The sequence below is a fragment of the Giraffa tippelskirchi genome, chromosome 5 (genome assembly GCF_054371585.1).
Source record: "Giraffa tippelskirchi isolate mGirTip1 chromosome 5, T2T-mGirTip1v1.2.pri, whole genome shotgun sequence".
NCBI lineage: Eukaryota > Metazoa > Chordata > Mammalia > Artiodactyla > Giraffidae > Giraffa > Giraffa tippelskirchi.
Genome location: NC_137279.1, coordinates 102,341,576 through 102,356,870, shown reverse-complemented (window position 1 = coordinate 102,356,870; position 15,295 = coordinate 102,341,576). Strand labels below are relative to the sequence as shown.

At 44.9% G+C, this 15,295-nt stretch overlaps 1 protein-coding gene and 1 long non-coding RNA gene across 2 annotated transcripts in view; one reads left to right on the top strand and one right to left on the bottom strand.

Moving 5' to 3' along the window:
- Positions 1 to 15,295, top strand: part of LOC145504771 (uncharacterized) — a 375,749-nt gene that overhangs the window by 124,994 nt on the left and 235,460 nt on the right. The window lies entirely within an intron of this gene.
- Positions 1 to 15,295, bottom strand: part of LOC145504750 (NBPF family member NBPF10-like) — a 190,939-nt gene that overhangs the window by 121,420 nt on the left and 54,224 nt on the right. Inside the window, exons 32-44 of the mRNA XM_081486057.1 lie at positions 14,658 to 14,833; positions 13,354 to 13,405; positions 12,255 to 12,469; positions 10,973 to 11,024; positions 10,155 to 10,330; positions 8,851 to 8,902; positions 7,752 to 7,966; positions 6,470 to 6,521; positions 5,652 to 5,827; positions 4,348 to 4,399; positions 3,249 to 3,463; positions 1,967 to 2,018; positions 1,149 to 1,324 (exon numbers count right to left, since the gene is read on the bottom strand). Coding sequence (XP_081342183.1) covers positions 1,149 to 1,324; positions 1,967 to 2,018; positions 3,249 to 3,463; positions 4,348 to 4,399; positions 5,652 to 5,827; positions 6,470 to 6,521; positions 7,752 to 7,966; positions 8,851 to 8,902; positions 10,155 to 10,330; positions 10,973 to 11,024; positions 12,255 to 12,469; positions 13,354 to 13,405; positions 14,658 to 14,833 — 1,661 coding nt within the window. The remainder of the gene's footprint in view (positions 1 to 1,148; positions 1,325 to 1,966; positions 2,019 to 3,248; positions 3,464 to 4,347; positions 4,400 to 5,651; positions 5,828 to 6,469; positions 6,522 to 7,751; positions 7,967 to 8,850; positions 8,903 to 10,154; positions 10,331 to 10,972; positions 11,025 to 12,254; positions 12,470 to 13,353; positions 13,406 to 14,657; positions 14,834 to 15,295) is intronic.

Here is a 15,295-nt window from a genome sequence, read left to right as displayed (position 1 = left end):
AAGAACATAATTCTTTAGCAAAGATATTCTAGGACACTTAAGTCGTATGAGAATTAGACTGGACTGCTTCCAGACCCATCGAGGAAATTTGCTGCTTGATCTGGTATCTCTCCCAACAGCCTTCGTTCTGAGTCTGTAGAAGCACTTAAAAATGTATTTTCCACAGAGATGCTAGAAAATGAGCTGAGTTATTTTCTAGAATTATTTCTATAGTGCTGCTTGGTCCCATCAGACTATGTGGTTGTTGATGGTTTAGAGGAATTTATACTTGAGACTAGAGTGATGGGTGAATTGTGAAAGCGTTAGCCGCTCAGTAGTGGCGGTCTCTTTGTGACCGCATGGACTATAGCCCACCAGGCTCCTCTCTGTCCATTGAATTCTCCACCCAAGAATACTAGAGTGGGTGCCATTCTCTTGTCCAGAGGATCTTCATGATACAGGGATTGAACCTGGGTCTCCTGCATTGCGGGCAGATTCTTTACCATCTGAGCCACCAGGGAAGACCAGTGAAATCTATTAACCTTCAAATCAAAAAGAATCTTTGGTGCTACACAGAAACCATGACCATTTGACGCTAGAGGAACTGCCAGAGCCCAGCCTTACTTCATGGAAACATCCAAGCAAGGCAATGGGACAGTTGTGTCTGTCTTGGGGTCAGATACCATCTTAGCTAAGACCTGCCAACATCGAGAAAAGGGAGACTGGGGCTGAGCGCAGTAAAACACATGATGGAAATCACCTCTCCTTATAAAGAGGCAAGTCTGTCATCACTTCTGGAGAGGCCACGAACATTGACAAAAATTTAACTCATTGCGGGGAACAACACACTGGCTCCAAACGAGTTCTGACAGACACCTCCTGTGGATTTCCAGCTGAGGTGGTTGAGAGTTGTCACAAGCGCTTTGTGTCAAATGCCTGATACTGGGGTCAGGGTGACAGAGACAAGCCCGGAGCCAAAAAATGAATGAGAGCTCCCTGACCCACCTGATGTCTGTACTTAAAACTCTACCACAGAGTCTCATCCAAATCACTGTCTACAGCGCTTCCAACAGGGATGACAAACCTCAGCACCCCAGAGGTGGGGAGTACGAAGCGTACAGAGTCTACCTGGGCATATAGGTGGAGTTCTATCACAAGAAAATACTCACTGGTTACATCTCGAGCATAAGACACATCCACGTCCTCAGGTGAGAAGATGGCATTGCTCCGATAAGGCCAGAAGGAGTCTGACAGGTCAGGAAGAACTGAGTAAGTCAGGTAGTGTTCATCTAGAGAGTCCTGTGGGACTCCATTCTCTATCATCTGTGGCAGCTGTCTGTTGAACCTGGTGGGGAGGGACGGCAAAAGATTAAGCCAAGACTTATCAGAAACTGTACAGTCCTATCTGGTTTTGATGGAATGTTTGAGTGGTGAAGCCAAGGGTCTGATCCATGACAGGGAGAAAACTCTGTTTTGTGTGTGAGACACAGCGTGGTTTCACAGGGGCAGAAGAGGGAAAAAGCAGTAGGTGCTCAGTGGTCTGACCAAATAACAGGCTGATGAACAGACAGATTTCTCTGTGATGGTACAGTCACGCCTCACATACAGGGACACGGAGTAGTGGCTTTCACACTTCCACTTACATGGCATTGACATTACTATGACACACATGCCAGCATGCTAACACCAAACATATAGCAGATATGCATCTCACTCTAGAAACCACACCTGATATAAAAATTGAGTGCAAAAAAATCACTCTGACTTAGTTCACCTGGGTCGACTGACTTGGGTTTGAAACTTGACCAGTAAATAAGAAATTGGAAACAATATAAGTGCCACAGTGAAAGCAGAGAACATTATGAAAAAGAATAATAGTGGTGGGCAAAACTGACGACACAATACATTCAGCACTTTCTGTCTTTCCCCGGATCAGAGGTCTGCAGAGGTTATCACTGTACAGGAGCCCACAGATATTCAAAATTACCTCGGGGCCACAACCGCTGCTCCTTTCAGGTCATCGTGACCATTCTGGTTTTCTGTAAAGAAATTAACAGAAGAGTTATGTCAGGCAAATGCCTTTCCAAAACGCCCAATCCTGTGCCTATCTTCAGAATGTGGTAACAGGCTATTGAGACAGAAATAATCCAGGAGGCCCTAGAATGAGCCTCAGAGGAAGGCACTGGGTTTCCTTCTTGAGCCATTGGACAAATTTCCTTGATATGATATGTCATCGGCAGAGTATCCTGATCCCCAGTCTGTGCAAACAGCTAAATATATCCTTTTCCCCACAGTTCCTGGGGAACAACTTAATTATATCCTCAGCCTGCTATAATACTCAGGCTTTTTTCATCTGAAATGTTGTTTATTAATGGGATAAGTGATTTCACACTGAGATTAAATGGGAGTGGAATCCACACACCATCAAGTCAAATGAATCTCAAAGCTGCAAACAGAGGCCATTCATCAGGTTGGGAAGTTCCAGGGCCCTGTCTTCCCTCAGAGCTGCTGCTGCTGCTGCTAAGTCGCTTCAGTCGTGTCCGTCTGTGCGACCTCATAGACGGCAGACCACCAGGATCCCCCGTCACTGGGATTCTCCAGGCAAGACACTGGAGGGGGTTGCCATTTCCTTCTCAATGCATGAAAGTGAAAAGTGAAAGAGAAGTCGCACAGTCGTGTCCCCATGGACTTCGCGACCCCATGGAGCCTACCAGGCTACTCCATCCATGGGATTTTCCAGGCAAGAGTACTGGAGTGGGTTCCCATTGCCTTTTCCGTTACCTCAGAGAAACATACCAAAAACTGACAGTGCGCATTACCTTCTGCTATCAGAAACTTCGAACAAGATAAGTCCAAGGAAAAGAGAGAGGCTATGGGTTGATAGACGTGAACGAAAGTCGTGACATCTCCAAAGAAATAAACAAGACTGCAAAAAGCCTTGGACAGGTGTAGGAACGCAGGGACATTACCCAGAAATGACAATTAAAGCATTTCCTGTGAGATAAGAGGTTCATTCAAAATTAGGAAGCCTTTGTACCTCCTGTGCCACAATTGCTAAGGTTCAGGTGAGTCTGGCTGGACCACCTTGGGTAGAGTGGTTTACCCCAGGGACAACCATGACAGGGAACTTAGAAAAGTTCATTCATAGAATGTCTCATTTTAAATGCAACTATAGAGTCTGGTTCAAATCAGGCTTCAGTATGGAAGCATAGGGTCTATCAAACGGGATCATTCTCCCAGAGTAGACTAACAGATATATCGAAGACTACCTGGGAGACCAGTCGAAATTTCATCCTCTTCAGCATGAGAGCAACCACAGGCTCCATCCATGGCAGACTCCACATTCTCTTCATCAAATGCAAATTTTCCATCACTGGAAGGCTGGTTGCAGGCAGAACCTTCCTGGAGAGTGGAAGGTACTGAAACACATTCATCTTGGGATTGCTGGAACACCACCTGCTTTTCAACATCCAGCAAGTTCACGCTGTGTCAGGTGGAGAAGGGATGACAGAAAATTAAGAGGATTCGACCCCAAGCTATCTGGCTGGTTTTCATGACAGGCATTGAGTTTGCTCACAGAAAGCAAAAGGGCAGTCCCCTTAAGGAGGGAAGTAACTCCTCCTGATGTGGAGTGGAGTGTGGGTGCCATGGGGTAGGAGAGAGACAGCAGGTTCTCTGGGCACTGGGCACACAACCAGCGGTTGAAGGAGGAGATGGAATTTTCCCTACATGCTAACGTCACCACCCCCAGCACACACAGAAGGCAGGGACAGTGGTTCAGACTTTTCTGCACAGATTGTATTGATCTGGATATCCTGTGTCCAAGTGAACACGGCTTTTAAGAAGTTAAAGATGTGTTTGAGTTTGGACTCTATTCCATTCAATTTTAAAATATTTCTTGGCACAAATATAGCTTCAAGATCAGTTTTTCAGAGTTGGAGAAAAAGGAGGTATAGACTAGATATTCTGCCTTCAAGAACTATTTTTTTCAATATTTTGTTGTAATATGAATATCGTTCGATTTTCCTCCCTTGAAATCAAATATTTACCAACATGCTGATGCCAAACCAGTGTAAGACTCATAGTCTCTCACCCTACTTTAACCACTCAGGAGAAAACACATGAATACAGGAACTCCCAGGTTTAGTTATTTCACCTGGGACAACTCACTGTACATTACTAAACTTGAAGGATTGAAAAACTGAAACGCACAAACTTGTGAAACATAAATAGACAACACTACTAAAGAGATACTTGCTGCTGCATGAATAGATGAAAGAGTTACATAGAGTACTTTCTATTTTTCTCTGGATCTGAGGTCTCCTGCTGTCACCACTGACATTCACAGCCCACAGATCTTCAAATTACCTGGGAAATGAGAGCTCTTGTCCACTCACTTGCTTGTGATCGTTTTCATTGTCTAGTAGGAAATTCAGAGACAGCAGGTCATGAGAAGCAAATCAGATCTCACACATATCTACTCAGGAAACACATATACAACAGGGACCTTAATATTCTAATTGTAAGAACATAATTCTTTAGCAAAGATATTCTAGGACACTTAAGTCGTATGAGAATTAGACTGGACTGCTTCCAGACCCATCGAGGAAATTTGCTGCTTGATCTGGTATCTCTCCCAACAGCCTTCGTTCTGAGTCTGTAGAAGCACTTAAAAATGTATTTTCCACAGAGATGCTAGAAAATGAGCTGAGTTATTTTCTAGAATTATTTCTATAGTGCTGCTTGGTCCCATCAGACTATGTGGTTGTTGATGGTTTAGAGGAATTTATACTTGAGACTAGAGTGATGGGTGAATTGTGAAAGCGTTAGCCGCTCAGTAGTGGCGGTCTCTTTGTGACCGCATGGACTATAGCCCACCAGGCTCCTCTCTGTCCATTGAATTCTCCACCCAAGAATACTAGAGTGGGTGCCATTCTCTTGTCCAGAGGATCTTCATGATACAGGGATTGAACCTGGGTCTCCTGCATTGCCGTCAGATTCTTTACCATCTGAGCCACCAGGGAAGCCCTGTGAAATCTATTAACCTTCAAATCAAAAAGAATCTTTGGTGCTACACAGAAACCATGACCATTTCAAGCTGGAGGAACTGCCAGAGCCCAGCCTTACTTCATGGAAACATCCAAGCAAGGCAATGGGACAGTTGTGTCTGTCTTGGGGTCAGATACCATCTTAGCTAAGACCTGCCAACATCGAGAAAAGGGAGACTGGGGCTGAGCGCAGTAAAACACATGATGGAAATCACCTCTCCTTATAAAGAGGCAAGTCTGTCATCACTTCTGGAGAGGCCACGAACATTGACAAAAATTTAACTCATTGCGGGGAACAACACACTGGCTCCAAACGAGTTCTGACAGACACCTCCTGTGGATTTCCAGCTGAGGTGGTTGAGAGTTGTCACAAGTGCTTTGTGTCAAATGCCTGATACTGGGGTCAGGGTGACAGAGACAAGCCCGGAGCCAAAAAATGAATGAGAGCTCCCTGACCCACCTGATGTCTGTACTTAAAAGTCTACCACAGAGTCTCATCCAAATCACTGTCTACAGCGCTTCCAACAGGGATGACAAACCTCAGCACCCCAGAGGTGGGGAGTACGAAGCGTACAGAGTCTACCTGGGCATATAGGTGGAGTTCTATCACAAGAGAATACTCACTGGTTACATCCCGAGCATAAGACACATCCACGTCCTCAGGTGAGAAGATGGCATTGCTCCGATAAGGCCAGAAGGAGTCTGACAGGTCAGGAAGAACTGAGTAAGTCAGGTAGTGTTCATCTAGAGAGTCCTGTGGGACTCCATTCTCTATCATCTGTGGCAGCTGTCTGTTGAACCTGGTGGGGAGGGACGGCAAAAGACTAAGCCAAGACTTATCAGAAACTGTACAGTCCTATCTGGTTTTGATGGAATGTTTGAGTGGTGAAGCCAAGGGTCTGATCCATGACAGGGAGAAAACTCTGTTTTGTGTGTGAGACACAGCGTGGTTTTACAGCGGCAGAAGAGAGAAAAAGCAGTAGGTGCTAAGTGGTCTGACCAAATAACAGGCTGATGAACAGACAGATTTCTCTGTGATGGTACAGTCACGCCTCACATACAGGGACACGGAGTAGTGGCTTTCACACTTCCACTTACATGGCATTGACATTACTATAACACACATGCCAGCATGCTAACACCAAACATATAGCAGATATGCATCTCACTCTAGAAACCACACCTGATATAAAAATTGAGTGCAAAAAAATCACTCTGACTTAGTTCACCTGGGTCGACTGACTTGGGTTTGAAACTTGACCAGTAAATAAGAAATTGGAAACAATATAAGTACCACAGTGAAAGCAGAGAACATTATGAAAAAGAATAATAGTGGTGGGCAAAACTGACGACACAATACATTCAGCACTTTCTGTCTTTCCCCGGATCAGAGGACTGCAGAGGTTATCACTGTACAGGAGCCCACAGATATTCAAAATTACCTCGGGGCCACAACCGCTGCTCCTTTCAGGTCATCGTGACCATTCTGGTTTTCTGCAAAGAAATTAACAGAAGAGTTATGTCAGGCAAATGCCTTTCCAAAACGCCCAATCCTGTGCCTATCTTCAGCATGTGGTAACAGGCTATTGAGACAGAAATAATCCAGGAGGCCCTAGAATGAGCCTCAGAAGAAGGCACTGGGTTTCCTTCTTGAGCCGTTGGACAAATTTCCTTGAGATGATATGTCATCGGCAGAGTATCCTGATCCCTAGTCTGTGCAAACAGCTAAATATATCCTTTTCCCCACAGTTCCTGGGGAACAACTTAATTATATCCTCAGCCTGCTATAATACTCAGGCTTTTTTCATCTGAAATGTTGTTTATTAATGGGATAAGTGATTTCACACTGAGATTAAATGGGAGTGGAATCCACACACCATCAAGTCAAATGAATCTCAAAGCTGCAAACAGAGGCCATTCATCAGGTTGGGAAGTTCCAGGGCCCTGTCTTCCCTCAGAGCTGCTGCTGCTGCTGCTAAGTCGCTTCAGTCGTGTCCGTCTGTGCGACCTCATAGACGGCAGACCACCAGGATCCCCCGTCGCTGGGATTCTCCAGGCAAGACACTGGAGGGGGTTGCCATTTCCTTCTCAATGCATGAAAGTGAAAAGTGAAAGAGAAGTCGCACAGTCGTGTCCCCATGGACTTCGCGACCCCATGGAGCCTACCAGGCTACTCCATCCATGGGATTTTCCAGGCAAGAGTACTGGAGTGGGTTCCCATTGCCTTTTCCGTTACCTCAGAGAAACATACCAAAAACTGACAGTGCGCATTACCTTCTGCTATCAGAAACTTCGAACAAGATAAGTCCAAGGAAAAGAGAGAGGCTATGGGTTGATAGACGTGAACGAAAGTCGTGACATCTCCAAAGAAATAAACAAGACTGCAAAAAGCCTTGGACAGGTGTAGGAACGCAGGGACATTACCCAGAAATGAGAATTAAAACATTTCCTGTGAGATAAGAGGTTCATTCAAAATTAGGAAGCCTTTGTACCTCCTGTGCCACAATTGCTAAGGTTCATGTGAGTCTGGCTGGACCACCTTGGGTAGAGTGGTTTACCCCAGGGACAACCATGACAGGGAACTTAGAAAAGTTCATTCATAGAATGTCTCATTTTAAATGCAACTATAGAGTCTGGTTCAAATCAGGCTTCAGTATGGAAGCATAGGGTCTATCAAACGGGATCATTCTCCCAGAGTAGACTAACAGATATATCGAAGACTACCTGGGAGACCAGTCGAAATTTCATCCTCTTCAGCATGAGAGCAACCACAGGCTCCATCCATGGCAGACTCCACATTCTCTTCATCAAATGCAAATTTTCCATCACTGGAAGGCTGGTTGCAGGCAGAACCTTCCTGGAGAGTGGAAGGTACTGAAACACATTCATCTTGGGATTGCTGGAACACCACCTGCTTTTCAACATCCAGCAAGTTCACGCTGTGTCAGGTGGAGAAGGGATGACAGAAAATTAAGAGGATTCGACCCCAAGCTATCTGGCTGGTTTTCATGACAGGCATTGAGTTTGCTCACAGAAAGCAAAAGGGCAGTCCCCTTAAGGAGGGAAGTAACTCCTCCTGATGTGGAGTGGAGTGTGGGTGCCATGGGGTAGGAGAGAGACAGCAGGTTCTCTGGGCACTGGGCACACAACCAGCGGTTGAAGGAGGAGATGGAATTTTCCCTACATGCTAACGTCACCACCCCCAGCACACACAGAAGGCAGGGACAGTGGTTCAGACTTTTCTGCACAGATTGTATTGATCTGGATATCCTGTGTCCAAGTGAACACAGCTTTTAAGAAGTTAAAGATGTGTTTGAGTTTGGACTCTATTCCATTCAATTTTAAAATATTTCTTGGCACAAATATAGCTTCAAGATCAGTTTTTCAGAGTTGGAGAAAAAGGAGGTATAGACTAGATATTCTGCCTTCAAGAACTATTTTTTTCAATATTTTGTTGTAATATGAATATCGTTCGATTTTCCTCCCTTGAAATCAAATATTTACCAACATGCTGATGCCAAACCAGTGTAAGACCCATAGTCTCTCACCCTACTTTAACCACTCAGGAGAAAACACACGAATACAGGAACTCCCAGGTTTAGTTATTTCACCTGGGACAACTCACTGTACATTACTAAACTTGAAGGATTGAAAAACTGAAACGCACAAACTTGTGAAACATAAATAGACAACACTACTAAAGAGATACTTGCTGCTGCATGAATACATGAAAGAGTTACATAGAGTACTTTCTATTTTTCTCTGGATCTGAGGTCTCCTGCTGTCACCACTGACATTCACAGCCCACAGATTTTCAAATTACCTGGGAAATGAGAGCTCTTGTCCACTCACTCGCTTGTGATCGTTTTCATTGTCTAGTAGGAAATTCAGAGACAGCAGGTCATGAGAAGCAAATCAGATCTCACACATATCTACTCAGGAAACACATATACAACAGGGACCTTAATATTCTAATTGCAAGAACATAATTCTTTAGCAAAGATATTCTAGGACACTTAAGTCGTATGAGAATTAGACTGGACTGCTTCCAGACCCATCGAGGAAATTTGCTGCTTGATCTGGTATCTCTCCCAACAGCCTTCGTTCTGAGTCTGTAGAAGCACTTAAAAATGTATTTTCCACAGAGATGCTAGAAAATGAGCTGAGTTATTTTCTAGAATTATTTCTATAGTGCTGCTTGGTCCCATCAGACTATGTGGTTGTTGATGGTTTAGAGGAATTCATACTTGAGACTAGAGTGATGGGTGAATTGTGAAAGCGTTAGCCGCTCAGTAGTGGCGGTTTCTTTGTGACCGCATGGACTATAGCCCACCAGGCTCCTCTCTGTCCATTGAATTCTCCACCCAAGAATACTAGAGTGGGTGCCATTCTCTTGTCCAGAGGATCTTCATGATACAGGGATTGAACCTGGGTCTCCTGCATTGCGGGCAGATTCTTTACCATCTGAGCCACCAGGGAAGCCCAGTGAAATCTATTAACCTTCAAATCAAAAAGAATCTTTGGTGCTACACAGAAACCATGACCATTTGAAGCTGGAGGAACTGCCAGAGCCCAGCCTTACTTCATGGAAACATCCAAGCAAGGCAATGGGACAGTTGTGTCTGTCTTGGTGTCAGATACCATCTTAGCTAAGACCTGCCAACATCGAGAAAAGGGAGACTGGGGCTGAGCGCAGTAAAACACATGATGGAAATCACCTCTCCTTATAAAGAGGCAAGTCTGTCATCACTTCTGGAGAGGCCACGAACATTGACAAAAATTTAACTCATTGTGGGGAACAACACACTGGCTCCAAACGAGTTCTGACAGACACCTCCTGTGGATTTCCAGCTGAGGTGGTTGAGAGTTGTCACAAGTGCTTTGTGTCAAATGCCTGATACTGGGGTCAGGGTGACAGAGACAAGCCCGGAGCCAAAAAATGAATGAGAGCTCCCTGACCCACCTGATGTCTGTACTTAAAAGTCTACCACAGAGTCTCATCCAAATCACTGTCTACAGCGCTTCCAACAGGGATGACAAACCTCAGCACCCCAGAGGTGGGGAGTACGAAGCGTACAGAGTCTACCTGGGCATATAGGTGGAGTTCTATCACAAGAGAATACTCACTGGTTACATCTCGAGCATAAGACACATCCACGTCCTCAGGTGAGAAGATGGCATTGCTCCGATAAGGCCAGAAGGAGTCTGACAGGTCAGGAAGAACTGAGTAAGTCAGGTAGTGTTCATCTAGAGAGTCCTGTGGGACTCCATTCTCTATCATCTGTGGCAGCTGTCTGTTGAACCTGGTGGGGAGGGACGGCAAAAGACTAAGCCAAGACTTAACAGAAACTGTACAGTCCTATCTGGTTTTGATGGAATGTTTGAGTGGTGAAGCCAAGGGTCTGATCCATGACAGGGAGAAAACTCTGTTTTGTGTGTGAGACACAGCGTGGTTTTACAGCGGCAGAAGAGAGAAAAAGCAGTAGGTGCTCAGTGGTCTGACTAAATAACAGGCTGATGAACAGACAGATTTCTCTGTGATGGTACAGTCACGCCTCACATACAGGGACACGGAGTAGTGGCTTTCACACTTCCACTTACATGGCATTGACATTACTATGACACACATGCCAGCATGCTAACACCAAACATATAGCAGATATGCATCTCACTCTAGAAACCACACCTGATATAGAAATTGAGTGCAAAAACATCACTCTGACTTAGTTCACCTGGGTCGACTGACTTGGGTTTGAAACTTGACCAGTAAATAAGAAATTGGAAACAATATAAGTACCACAGTGAAAGCAGAGAACATTATGAAAAAGAATAATAGTGGTGGGCAAAACTGACGACACAATACATTCAGCACTTTCTGTCTTTCCCCGGATCAGAGGACTGCAGAGGTTATCACTGTACAGGAGCCCACAGATATTCAAAATTACCTCGGGGCCACAACCGCTGCTCCTTTCAGGTCATCGTGACCATTCTGGTTTTCTGCAAAGAAATTAACAGAAGAGTTATGTCAGGCAAATGCCTTTCCAAAACGCCCAATCCTGTGCCTATCTTCAGCATGTGGTAACAGGCTATTGAGACAGAAATAATCCAGGAGGCCCTAGAATGAGCCTCAGAAGAAGGCACTGGGTTTCCTTCTTGAGCCGTTGGACAAATTTCCTTGAGATGATATGTCATCGGCAGAGTATCCTGATCCCTAGTCTGTGCAAACAGCTAAATATATCCTTTTCCCCACAGTTCCTGGGGAACAACTTAATTATATCCTCAGCCTGCTATAATACTCAGGCTTTTTTCATCTGAAATGTTGTTTATTAATGGGATAAGTGATTTCACACTGAGATTAAATGGGAGTGGAATCCACACACCATCAAGTCAAATGAATCTCAAAGCTGCAAACAGAGGCCATTCATCAGGTTGGGAAGTTCCAGGGCCCTGTCTTCCCTCAGAGCTGCTGCTGCTGCTGCTAAGTCGCTTCAGTCGTGTCCGTCTGTGCGACCTCATAGACGGCAGACCACCAGGATCCCCCGTCGCTGGGATTCTCCAGGCAAGACACTGGAGGGGGTTGCCATTTCCTTCTCAATGCATGAAAGTGAAAAGTGAAAGAGAAGTCGCACAGTCGTGTCCCCATGGACTTCGCGACCCCATGGAGCCTACCAGGCTACTCCATCCATGGGATTTTCCAGGCAAGAGTACTGGAGTGGGTTCCCATTGCCTTTTCCGTTACCTCAGAGAAACATACCAAAAACTGACAGTGCGCATTACCTTCTGCTATCAGAAACTTCGAACAAGATAAGTCCAAGGAAAAGAGAGAGGCTATGGGTTGATAGACGTGAACGAAAGTCGTGACATCTCCAAAGAAATAAACAAGACTGCAAAAAGCCTTGGACAGGTGTAGGAACGCAGGGACATTACCCAGAAATGACAATTAAAGCATTTCCTGTGAGATAAGAGGTTCATTCAAAATTAGGAAGCCTTTGTACCTCCTGTGCCACAATTGCTAAGGTTCAGGTGAGTCTGGCTGGACCACCTTGGGTAGAGTGGTTTACCCCAGGGACAACCATGACAGGGAACTTAGAAAAGTTCATTCATAGAATGTCTCATTTTAAATGCAACTATAGAGTCTGGTTCAAATCAGGCTTCAGTATGGAAGCATAGGGTCTATCAAACGGGATCATTCTCCCAGAGTAGACTAACAGATATATCGAAGACTACCTGGGAGACCAGTCGAAATTTCATCCTCTTCAGCATGAGAGCAACCACAGGCTCCATCCATGGCAGACTCCACATTCTCTTCATCAAATGCAAATTTTCCATCACTGGAAGGCTGGTTGCAGGCAGAACCTTCCTGGAGAGTGGAAGGTACTGAAACACATTCATCTTGGGATTGCTGGAACACCACCTGCTTTTCAACATCCAGCAAGTTCACGCTGTGTCAGGTGGAGAAGGGATGACAGAAAATTAAGAGGATTCGACCCCAAGCTATCTGGCTGGTTTTCATGACAGGCATTGAGTTTGCTCACAGAAAGCAAAAGGGCAGTCCCCTTAAGGAGGGAAGTAACTCCTCCTGATGTGGAGTGGAGTGTGGGTGCCATGGGGTAGGAGAGAGACAGCAGGTTCTCTGGGCACTGGGCACACAACCAGCGGTTGAAGGAGGAGATGGAATTTTCCCTACATGCTAACGTCACCACCCCCAGCACACACAGAAGGCAGGGACAGTGGTTCAGACTTTTCTGCACAGATTGTATTGATCTGGATATCCTGTGTCCAAGTGAACACGGCTTTTAAGAAGTTAAAGATGTGTTTGAGTTTGGACTCTATTCCATTCAATTTTAAAATATTTCTTGGCACAAATATAGCTTCAAGATCAGTTTTTCAGAGTTGGAGAAAAAGGAGGTATAGACTAGATATTCTGCCTTCAAGAACTATTTTTTTCAATATTTTGTTGTAATATGAATATCGTTCGATTTTCCTCCCTTGAAATCAAATATTTACCAACATGCTGATGCCAAACCAGTGTAAGACCCATAGTCTCTCACCCTACTTTAACCACTCAGGAGAAAACACATGAATACAGGAACTCCCAGGTTTAGTTATTTCACCTGGGACAACTCACTGTACATTACTAAACTTGAAGGATTGAAAAACTGAAACGCACAAACTTGTGAAACATAAATAGACAACACTACTAAAGAGATACTTGCTGCTGCATGAATAGATGAAAGAGTTACATAGAGTACTTTCTATTTTTCTCTGGATCTGAGGTCTCCTGCTGTCACCACTGACATTCACAGCCCACAGATCTTCAAATTACCTGGGAAATGAGAGCTCTTGTCCACTCACTTGCTTGTGATCGTTTTCATTGTCTAGTAGGAAATTCAGAGACAGCAGGTCATGAGAAGCAAATCAGATCTCACACATATCTACTCAGGAAACACATATACAACAGGGACCTTAATATTCTAATTGCAAGAACATAATTCTTTAGCAAAGATATTCTAGGACACTTAAGTCGTATGAGAATTAGACTGGACTGCTTCCAGACCCATCGAGGAAATTTGCTGCTTGATCTGGTATCTCTCCCAACAGCCTTCGTTCTGAGTCTGTAGAAGCACTTAAAAATGTATTTTCCACAGAGATGCTAGAAAATGAGCTGAGTTATTTTCTAGAATTATTTCTATAGTGCTTCTTGGTCCCATCAGACTATGTGGTTGTTGATGGTTTAGAGGAATTTATACTTGAGACTAGAGTGATGGGTGAATTGTGAAAGCGTTAGCCGCTCAGTAGTGGCGGTCTCTTTGTGACCGCATGGACTATAGCCCACCAGGCTCCTCTCTGTCCATTGAATTCTCCACCCAAGAATACTAGAGTGGGTGCCATTCTCTTGTCCAGAGGATCTTCATGATACAGGGATTGAACCTGGGTCTCCTGCATTGCGGGCAGATTCTTTACCATCTGAGCCACCAGGGAAGCCCAGTGAAATCTATTAACCTTCAAATCAAAAAGAATCTTTGGTGCTACACAGAAACCATGACCATTTCAAGCTGGAGGAACTGCCAGAGCCCAGCCTTACTTCATGGAAACATCCAAGCAAGGCAATGGGACAGTTGTGTCTGTCTTGGGGTCAGATACCATCTTAGCTAAGACCTGCCAACATCGAGAAAAGGGAGACTGGGGCTGAGCGCAGTAAAACACATGATGGAAATCACCTCTCCTTATAAAGAGGCAAGTCTGTCATCACTTCTGGAGAGGCCACGAACATTGACAAAAATTTAACTCATTGCGGGGAACAACACACTGGCTCCAAACGAGTTCTGACAGACACCTCCTGTGGATTTCCAGCTGAGGTGGTTGAGAGTTGTCACAAGTGCTTTGTGTCAAATGCCTGATACTGGGGTCAGGGTGACAGAGACAAGCCCGGAGCCAAAAAATGAATGAGAGCTCCCTGACCCACCTGATGTCTGTACTTAAAAGTCTACCACAGAGTCTCATCCAAATCACTGTCTACAGCGCTTCCAACAGGGATGACAAACCTCAGCACCCCAGAGGTGGGGAGTACGAAGCGTACAGAGTCTACCTGGGCATATAGGTGGAGTTCTATCACAAGAGAATACTCACTGGTTACATCCCGAGCATAAGACACATCCACGTCCTCAGGTGAGAAGATGGCATTGCTCCAAGAAGGCCAGAAGGAGTCTGACAGGTCAGGAAGAACTGAGTAAGTCAGGTAGTGTTCATCTAGAGAGTCCTGTGGGACTCCATTCTCTATCATCTGTGGCAGCTGTCTGTTGAACCTGGTGGGGAGGGACGGCAAAAGACTAAGCCAAGACTTAACAGAAACTGTACAGTCCTATCTGGTTTTGATGGAATGTTTGAGTGGTGAAGCCAAGGGTCTGATCCATGACAGGGAGAAAACTCTGTTTTGTGTGTGAGACACAGCGTGGTTTTACAGCGGCAGAAGAGAGAAAAAGCAGTAGGTGCTCAGTGGTCTGACCAAATAACAGGCTGATGAACAGACAGATTTCTCTGTGATGGTACAGTCACGCCTCACATACAGGGACACGGAGTAGTGGCTTTCACACTTCCACTTACATGGCATTGACATTACTATGACACACATGCCAGCATGCTAACACCAAACATATAGCAGATATGCATCTCACTCTAGAAACCACACCTGATATAGAAATTGAGTGCAAAAACATCACTCTGACTTAGTTCACCTGGGTCGACTGACTTGGGTTTGAAACTTGACC